At 35.6% G+C, this 10,616-nt stretch overlaps 1 protein-coding gene across 1 annotated transcript in view; it reads left to right on the forward strand.

The window, feature by feature from the left end:
* Positions 1 to 8,758, forward strand: part of PROS1 (protein S) — a 101,507-nt gene extending 92,749 nt beyond the window's left edge. Inside the window, exons 13-15 of the mRNA XM_050778975.1 lie at positions 1,897 to 2,048; positions 4,085 to 4,310; positions 7,499 to 8,758. Of these exons, the coding sequence (XP_050634932.1) occupies positions 1,897 to 2,048; positions 4,085 to 4,310; positions 7,499 to 7,659 (539 nt within the window). The 3' untranslated portion in view covers positions 7,660 to 8,758. The remainder of the gene's footprint in view (positions 1 to 1,896; positions 2,049 to 4,084; positions 4,311 to 7,498) is intronic.
* The last annotated feature ends 1,858 nt before the right edge of the window (positions 8,759 to 10,616 follow it).

Here is a 10,616-nt window from a genome sequence, read left to right on the forward strand (position 1 = left end):
CTATAGCCGCATGCCACCATGCCTTGCTAATTTCTATGTTTTGCAGAGACAGAGTCTTCCTATGTTGCTCAGGTCAGTTTTCAAACTCCTCGCCTCAAGTGATCCTCCTGCCTCAGCCTCCCAGTGCTGGTATTACAAGCATGAGCCACTGTGCCCAGCCTTTTTTACTACATTTCTAAGGACAAATTTTACGAAAATGATTTCCCTTTTTCTAACATAAATTAATACAATGCCTAACTGTGTTCTGCATATGAAGGATTTTTTTTTTTTTAAGTTATAAATAGGGTGAGGATTAAATTAGGATAAAACTAAATCCACAATGATTTGGCCAAAGGAAAAAAATCCCGAAAAGGTAATGAAAATGAGTTACATTGTATCTAAAAAAATTACTTTAATAAGTAATTAATCATTTCATGGATAATTTGTAAGTGATCTACTTTGTAATTAATATTTAATGTTACATTTTAACTTCTGTACATTTGCTTGTTCATTTTAGTTTGAGTTTAATATCCTGTGTTAAATTTACTTATTTCAAGATAAATGTTTAGGTGATAGAAATTCCAATTACCCTGGTTTGAGCATTACACATTGTATGCATTTATCAAATGACATATGTACACCAAAATATGTACAATTATGATATATCAATAAAAAATTACTTATTTCACAATGATTACATATACACATTCTTTTTTTTTTTTTGGAGACAGAGTCTCACTCTTTTTCCCAGGCTGGAGTGCAGTGACGTGATTTCAGCTCACTGCAACCTCTGCCTCCTGAGTTCAAGCGATTCTCCTGAATCAAGCCTCCCGAGTAGCTGGGACTACAGGTACACACCACCATGCTCGGCTAATTTTGTGTATTTTTTTTTTCAGTAGAGATGTTTCACCATGTCGCCCAGGCTGGTCTCGAACTCCTGAGCTCAGGCAATTCCAAAGTACTAGGATTACAGGCATGTGCCACTGCACCTGGCCTATATATTTTTTTCTTCTGAGTGGGAATTCCAGGATTATAATAGAACACTTGGTGACATTATATGTGGCTAAGTGAAAGAACATCTTGTCAAAGGAAAATGATTTTCCTTATTCACATTTACCCTTTCAAGGGCTCCATGTGGTATTTGGGCTTTGCTATATGTTATATTATATTACATGAGGAAGACTTCATTCAGATTATGAACTAATATTTTTAGGAATCCAACTACTGCAGAAACATATTAATTCAACAAATATCTATCGAGTGACTGCTGGGGAAACAAAGCAATGATAGAGACATATACCTCCTAGAGCTTGCGCTTTAGTGGGATAGACACTTAACCTAGTAATGAAGAAAGAGAATGTGGAGGATTATGACAAGAGAGTCACGAAACAAGGGTTCCCATTCTGATTTCAAAACTAACTGCTGATGTCAGTGTATTTCTCTAGTATCAAACTATCCAACTCTCCTATGTATATAGATCATATTTATCCTTTGGAGTGATGATGGCAACTGTACCCAGATTTTCTCTCCATGATTACAGAAAAATTGTTGAACTTTCAAATGTGTACTTTGAAATATGACCACTTTGAGAGCATTGGTAAGTGTGCAAGGGAGAAGGAAGAGCTGTTAAAGAGCAAACAGGGAAAATCCGTGATAATCTTTAACACCACATTCCAGAATTCTCTTCTAGGAAGAACGGGAAGATGGGACTCCATTTGAGTGTTTCTTGCCTGCATTAAAAAAAATTTTTTTTTTGTTTTGTTTTGCCTAGGTTATATAGATCATTGAGAAAGGGAACAAAATGTTTAGTATTACACAAGATAGTTTTGAATATTACCCGGACTGTATTAATAATAATTCCTCCTGGTGCACTTTAGGAGTGCATTGATCATATTTCTATTTCATTCTTTTAAATAGATAATGGATCCAATGCTGAGGGTTGGCATATAAATGTGACCTTGAATATTCGTCCATCCATGGGCACTGGTGTTATGCTTGCCTTGGTTTCTAGTAACAACACAGTGCCCTTTGCTGTGTCCTTGGTGGACTCCACCTCTGAAAAATCACAGGTAACTTAACTCTACACCTATATGAGCCTTGTTTTTCTTTTCATTTTTAAAAATGGATATATAGCAGTACTTACCTCAAAGGACTATTTCGAAGATTAAATAAAGTAACTTATGTAAAGTGATTTGGCAGTATTTACCTCAAAGGACTATTTTGAAGATTAAATAACATAACTTATGTAAAGTATTTGGCACAATCTCCAGCACATCATTAAGGACTCAAAAAAATGTCTATTATTGTTACTTTTTTTGCTGGCTTGTTTCCAAGGTCTGAACGAAGAAGTAAGGGGAGGGAGGATTGAAAAACCTACTGCATCTATAGGTAAGATTAGGCAGACTCTCACAGAGGCTGCTTGGAATCATCTGAGTGCATAGAGATCCACCCTTATTAAGAATCCTTTAAGCATCGTGGGAATTAGTCTGTACTGTCAACATAGAAGTGAGTCTAATTACAGTGCACTGTGAGATATTCAGTGCTTAATTATAATGTTTTGTTCTTTCTTACACTCTTAATCTTTTCTCCCAAGAGTAAGTTAGGAAAAAAGAGAGAAAGTTAAAACTGGTCCACTTGGCTTCTTACTGGCAACTCTTATTTGAAATTAGGAGGAAGAACACAAAAAAACCTTAGATGAAAGGAAATATGAGGGTTATCAGAAGATCTGTATTATTCAGACTTCTATTAGAGGATAATTGCTCTGTCTATGTGTCATCCACAGTGGATTCCAACAAGTTACAGCAAGAAGCTGATGTTTATGCCAAGGCTGGCTTGGATGCTTTCAGTAGATTTTAGAAAGAGACCTATGGTTGAATAATGTCTATTGTAGTAAAACAGGTTATGCTGTTTGCAACTTAACGTATGATTCAGGGAGGAGGATGGGAAGTTTCTGGTGGTTAACCATAAGTAACCTAAAAATATCCTGATGAGTTTTTTTTTGTTTGTGTTTTTGTTTTAACCTCCTGTCTTTAAGGAGCTTTCTACATTTGGATTTCATGGGTTTTTTTGTTTGCTAGTTTGTTTTTCTTTGTAAACAAAATTGAATTCCTATCTTCAACACTATGTTCATACAGTGGAGGAGGTTAGTGCATGCCATGTCTTTGATATTTATTTTATCCTTTGAGTGTTTGCCTCCATGATTCTTTCTTTGTATGTCAGATTTCCTTCATAAGGTCTATGTGCAATATTTCATGACCATATTCCAGATACCATTGATCATTCTGGAACATTTTCTTTATTAACCATCTCTTTTAATGAGTTTAAGGATATGGACATGTACAACACAATAACAGATTTCCTCAAGCAACCTGTATTTGCAAAGTATAGTCTTTTCACTTCAAATAGGTATCTTGGATTCCTAAATAAACATTTCTGACTATGGTTTTATTACTTTCCTCTATGCCATATAAGCTACCTGAAGAGATCACACTCAACACATTGAGTAATTTAGGCATAACGGCAGTTTGAAAAGTTCAGCAGAATGAACAGTTTCTTTCTGGAGAATCTTCTGGTAAATGTTCTATAATGTACTGTTGGCAATACCTGGTTTTTCTTTCTCAGGGCCTCTTCACTTATTTTATCCCAAGTCTATAGGATTGCTTGTGTGGCACAAAGAAACCTGTTAGTCCTGCTGACATATGCTTACTAAAGCATTTTAAATTTCCCAAGTCTTTTCTTCAACAAAGAGTGATTCAACTCCTTCCCTTTTTATATGTAAACTTGGAAATTAGGAAGGCTCATAAACAGAAAGATATTGCTTAAGACACTCCTGTAGGTTCCGGTTGTTTTACTGAATTTTCAGAAACCAGTATACATTTATATGTTAGCTAAACTTAGAGTTTGTAAAACTAATGTGTATTTTAAAATTTAGTCATAATTATTATGTTAGTGTTATAAAATTAGTAATTTTTCACTTAAATTTAGAGGCTCTATCATACATTTTCTTTCCTTATTGAAATGTAGTTTTTGACTTTCAAAAACTCAAAAGTCACTCTTAAGCAGCATTACTCTTACTCCTTGCTTATGTTGAATCTTTGTTCTTCAGGATATTGTGTTATCTGTTGAAAATACTGTAATATATCGGATACAGGCCCTAAGTCTATGTTCCAATCAACGATCTCATCTGGAATTTAGAGTCAACAGAAACAATCTGGAGTTATTGACACCACTTAAAATAGAAGCCATCTCCCAGGAAGAGCTACAAACACAACTTGCCATCTTGGACAAAGCAATGAAAGGAAAAGTGGCCACGTACCTGGGTGGCCTTCCAGGTACTTTTTCTTCAGTTTTAAAAAGTATATTTTAAATCAAATTGATAGTATTTGAAATATATAATTATACTAAAAAAGCATCAGAAGGGAACATAAAATCCAGTACTCATTATTCTTTTTCTAGGGGCTAGTACCGACAGTTTATTGGCATATTTTTGTTTTATTTAGTTTAAAAACGTTAAACTAAGGCTGATCAAGTTTTGCTGCATTTGGCTATCCCAGGCAGAAAGGATATGTTATTTTATTTCGTAGTCACAATAGTCTTATAAGTTCAATATTTGTTTGTATTTATCCAATATTTATTCATCTATTATTAAGTTCATCTTATCATTTATCCAACTTTTTTTTTTTTTGAGACGGAGTCTCGTTCTGTCGCCCAGGCTGGAGTGCAGTGGCGGGATCTCGGCTCACTGCAAGCTCCGCCTCCCGGGTTCCCGCCATTCTCCTGCCTCAGCCTCCCGAGTAGCTGGGACTACAGGTGCCACCACGCTCGGCTAGTTTTTTGTATTTCTAGTAGAGACAGGGTTTCACCGTGTTAGCCAGGATGGTCTCCATCTGCTGACCTTGTGATTCGTCTGCCTCCACCTCCCAAAGTGCTGGGATTACAGGCGTGAGCCACCGCGCCCAGCCCCATTTATCCAGCCTTTATTAAGACCCTGGGTCCCAGGTGCTCACAACATAGTAATAAAAAATCTAGTGGCGGAGGTAGACATTAAACAACTAATTAGGAAAATATCAAAATATTAAAATTGTGATCACTTTCATGAGGGAAAAGTATGGGTTACTTTTAGAACCTGAAAATACGACTTCTCACCTGGTCGTGGGGACCAGAAACAACTGGTCTGAATAATAGACTAAACTATAAATCTGATACTGAAAAGGTTAAATAAATTTAACCAGGTGTGGGAGTGGGGATTGGAGTTACTATGCAAGTACAATGTTCCATGTGTGGGCAGAGTGGAAAGGGATGACACGCTGGAGGAATCTGTAGGATATCAGTATGGTTAAAGCATACTGAGCAAGGGAGACAGTGGTATATAATGAGGCCGTGAACTGGGTGGTTGGATGGATTGTTTGTAGACCGAGTTCAGGGTCATAAGTCTTATAATGAGAGACATGGAACTATTAAAAGTTTTAAACAAGGAAGAAGTATAGCAATATTACAATTTTAAAAAGTCACTCTGCATGCTGGATGGAGATGGATAGGTGGGAGACAAAAGTGGGTTTAATTGAGATGATCTGAGAGGCTATTCAGTAGTCCAGATGAGGAAGCAGTGACAATAGTTGCAGTATCTAAACTACCATCAATTGTTGCAAAACAAACGGTCTGGGCATTGTTCAAAGTGCTTCAAATATATCCACTTGTTTAATTTTCAAAATAGTCCAGTGAAGTAAGTGCCATTGTTATCCCCATTTTACAGATGAGGAAACCGAGGAAGCTGCAGGAATAGGGTGATAGCAGTAAAGATGATGGACAGTGAATAGATTGGAGATATGTGTTAGAAACAAAATTAATAGGATTCAATGACTGAAAAACAGACAGGTATAAGGGTGACTTTTAGCTATCTGGCATGAGCAGTTGTGTGGATGGAGATTCCATTTACCAAGATGGGGAAAACTGGAGGACAAGCAGAGTCATCTTTAACTAAATATTGGAAAATATGAAATTGGCACCAATATTTCACTTTAAATGGAAAAAAAGAGGCAGAAAGTTATTTAGAAGCATTTTCAGATGACATTTGCAATTTATTCTCATAGGGAAAATTCTGAGTTTGATGTCTGGACCTCTGATAACCTTCAATATATTCAATATATTGCTTAAACTGCTCATGGTCTTGATTTCCCATACATGGAAATTGTATCTGGGGTTTTGGGAAATAGAAGTAAATAGGCTTTAAAAGCTATAGATAGATAGATAGATAGATAGATAGATAGATAGATAGATAGATAGATCGATCAATAGAGGTAACATAGATAGATCAATAGAGGTAAGTAGTGAGCATGCCTCATTATTAGGGAGTAAAATTATACTTTAAATGAATGAATTCTATATTGAAATCTATCTACTACCTTATCCATAAGTTAGTTGAATGCAATTTTAGGAAATCAAACCAACAAAGAGTTTAAAAGAAGTAGAATTATCAAAATTTCAGTGGTTTTGGGACTTTGGCAACAGCACTGAGGACTAACTTCAGGCAAAATGTCTGGAGAAAATTTGAGAGGAGCTAAATATTGAGGTATTAAGAGTATAAACTGTGGGATGGGTAAATTATTAATTGCATGCAAAGTAGGCATGCTAAATTGCATGTGAAGAATTAAAACCCAAGAGAAATGGATGATTTTGAGTAATTTCATTCCTTAAAAAATGAATGAATTTGAGTAATTTCTTTTCTCAAAAAAGGAAAAGTGGCAAAATCTATGATATTTAGCCCAACTTGAAAGAGATTCTTAACAAATGCTATGAACTCATAATAATGTGTGAACTTTATTCACTGTCTTGGCAAGTTAGAAGTTGAAAATTTCAAGAGTTTTTTTTTGGCACGAGGTACTGAAGATGAAGAATAAGGGCTAAAGAATATCCATTGTGAGTTAAGATTAATGGAGAGGAGAAGCCAACAAAGAGGAAGGAAGATTGTTATTTTTAGGAACTCCAAATAGTACACGAAAGTGAATCCTCTATCATGACCTATTGCGTGCTCAACAAAAAACTATTTCTCTGGAAAAAATACAGAAATCTGCTTTTATTCCAACAATAATAAAAGAGATATATTGATCATGGCATTTAAAAGAGATTTCCAAGTAGCTATAATTTGGAGTTGAAAAAATGATTTAACAATGCTTAACATATTGCTTAAGTTTAAAAAGAAAATAATATGTTATTTGTATAATAAAAATAGAATATCACAAGAATATGCTTGTTTTACTCTCCCTCAAATGTGTTTAAGTTTAAATGGAGCTAATTGTGTTTATGAAATCCGAGGAACTCGTGACGTACTGAATTCAATGAAGTACAATAACATGTATATCAGAGTCACTTAATGTATATTTTTGGAATAGAATTTCACTATTAACTTTTCCTTTAGAATTAAAATTTTGCTGGTAATAGGAAGTCTGAATGACTTCTCTCAGTGTAAACAAACAAGATACTAAAAGTCTTGGACTAATAGTCTAATATTCTGCTTTTACAGATGTTCCATTCAGTGCCACACCAGTGAATGCCTTTTATAATGGCTGCATGGAAGTGAATATTAATGGTGTAGAGTTGGATCTGGATGAAGCCATTTCTAAACATAATGATATTAGAGCTCACTCATGTCCATCAGTTTGGAAAAAGACAAAGAATTCTTAAGCCATCTTTTCTCTGCTGATAATACCTTTTCCTTGTGTGTAATTATACTTACGTTTCAATAACAGCTGAAGGGTTTTATTTACAATGTGCAGTCTTTGATTATTTTTAAAAGGTCCTTTGTCAAGGAAAAAAATTCTGTTGTGATGTAAATCACAGTAAAGAAATTCTTACTTCTTTTGCTATCTAAGAATAGTGAAAAATAACAACTTTAAATTTGAATTTTTTTCCTACAAATGACAGTTTCAATTTTTGTTCATAAAACTAAATTTTATCATCATGAACTACTGTCTAAATACCTATTTTTTTTTTCAGAAAGCTAGGAAGTAAGCTCAAACAAAAGTACATGTAATTAAATACTATTGTTCATAGGCAGATACTATTTTGTTTTTTTGTTTTTTTCCTGATGAAGGCAGAAGAGATGGTGGTCTATTACATATAAATGGAATGGAGTGTCCTAATGCCTTATTTCAAAACAATTCCTCAGGGGGACCAGCTTTGGCTTCATCTTTCTCTTGCGTGGCTTCACATTTAAACCAGTATCTTTACTGAATTAGAAAACAAGTGGAACAAACTTTCCTGAGAGCACACAGGAATCTTACTTCTTGGGAGCTGCAGTCTGTCCAGATGAGACATCAGATTAGGTTGGATACGTGGGGAAATCTGAAATGGGTACATTTCTTATATTTGGCTGTGTCGTCATACAAGGTCTACATTACAAAAGATAGAATTCAGAGACGGACAGGAGAATGAACAAATGTGGGAGTTTGTTGTTTTCCTTGAATCCAACTTTTAATTACCAGAGTAAGTTGCCAAAATGTGATTGTTGAAGTACAAAAGGAACTATGAAAACCAGAACAAATTTTAACAAAAGGATAACTATAGAGGGATATAGTGAGTATTGTATCTTTGTAATCAAAGAAGGAGGTAAGATTGCCACGTGCCTGCTGGTACTGTGATGCATTTCAAGTGGCAGTTTTACCACATTTGAATCTACCATTCATAACCAGATGTACATCAGATGTTTCACTGACAGTTTTCAAAAATAAATTCTTTTCATTCTATTTTATATCATATAATAAACCGGTGTGTAATTTTAAAATGCATGTGAATATCTTTATTATATCAACTGTTTGAATAAAACATACAATTACATAATAGACATTTAACTCTTCATACAACGAAGTCGTTCTTCAGTTAAAAGACAGATAAAGCTCAAATATTTGAATAATATTTATGATTGGGTGGTAGACTGGAACTCAGAAAGTGAAGAGAAGTAAAAGTAACATGTGTCTTTTGACACATCCCAGAAATTGTCTTGCTAGATATAATTTTTCTCCTGATTGCCACCAGGTACTATGGGGGATGAATATCAGCAAGTGACTATTGATAATTACATTCAGGTAAAAAAGCAAGGATAAAGAAAAACAGAGAAAACATGAGAGAGGGGAAAAAAAAGAGTGAAAGAAAGGGGAAAATGAATTTCTTCTTGGGAGGAGTTCCCTGCTTTTCACTTGATTATGCCACATACAAGTCAGACATAGGGATCAGTTCTACCTTTCACATCAGAAACCTTTCTGCACGCACTGATGCTCGTCGAGGCTCCAGACACGCATTTATAAATTTCATCTACCTTTGAGATGTGCTCATACATGGCTAGAGAGAGAGTCTAGACCTCTGGCTAAGAATCTTTGATTGATGTTTAATTTTGAACTTTGACAAGAAATATAGATGCCTACTTTTAAAGAGTCAGTAGAGAACAGTAGTTTTCTGAAGGCAAAGTGGATATTTGGTGCCATTTCAGCTTTGTATATAAGTGAAAAAACTCCAAATAACACGGCCATCCAGAGTCCCTTAGAACTCACATTTTGAAAAAGTTTTCTTTTTTCTTTTTGAACATGTTATGTGATATGGTAATAGGACTCAACCATTTGCAGCGGTCAGTGATGGGTCAGTAAAAGCGATGATCAGATTAACCATCAGTACTGGTTAATCTGTAAGAATGGGACTATTCACCTCATTTCTCCTGTCTGAAGGTATAATTCCAGTCTTAGTCCGTAGATGTCAGTGCAATAAATATTTCCAATTTTCTTTTCATTCTAGAATTAAGGAACTGGTGGTATTACTGGAAAGGGGACTTTTTCATGTGAAAATTTATTTTTTCACAAAATATTTGCCTATTTATTTTTGCATTCCCCTAGACCTTTAGTTGCAATCATCAGTGGGAACTGAAATAATACAGAAGATGAATATCTGAAATAATTTTATTTCAGATTTCATCATGTTGCTATGAATATTGATTTGGGAGATACACAGTCACTAGAGACTCAAAGGACTAGTCTGATAATTTCTAAATCATTTATTCAGCAACAAATATTTATCAAGCACCTACTCTACTCTGTGCATGTGGAGTAAAAAGTAGAATGTCTGAGGGCTAAACCCAATGGAATAGGAAGTCACAATACTCAAGTTGGCTCTTGGTAGTCCTCAGATTCCTGTTCCTTGGAGCTACAAAGCAGCTCTTTTCTGGTCATCCTAAGAAGTGATAAAACTTTTGGTCGGCCGGGTCTGGTGGCTCACGCCTCTAATCCCAGCACTTTGGGAGGCCGAGGCGGGTGGATCACCTGAGGTCAGGAGTTCAAGACCAGCCTGGCCAACATGGTGAAACTCCATCTTTACTAAAAGTACAAAAATCAGCTGGACGTGGTGGCAGGCGTCTGTAATCCCAGCTAGTCGGGAGGCTGAGACAGGAGAATCGCTTGAACCCGGGAGGTGGAGGTTGCAGTGAGCCAAGATTATGCCATTGCACTCCAGCCTGGGCAACAGGGTGAGACTCTGTCTCAAAAAAAACAAACAAAGAAACTTTTGGTCAGTGGTTTGCTCCTTTTGAAGAAGATAGTTTTAATGATGGTCTTGCACGCGGGTTTCTTGCTATAGCAAGCTTTGAGCTTTCAGAGAAC

The sequence above is a fragment of the Macaca thibetana genome, chromosome 2 (assembly GCF_024542745.1).
Source record: "Macaca thibetana thibetana isolate TM-01 chromosome 2, ASM2454274v1, whole genome shotgun sequence".
Taxonomy (NCBI): Eukaryota; Metazoa; Chordata; class Mammalia; order Primates; family Cercopithecidae; genus Macaca; species Macaca thibetana.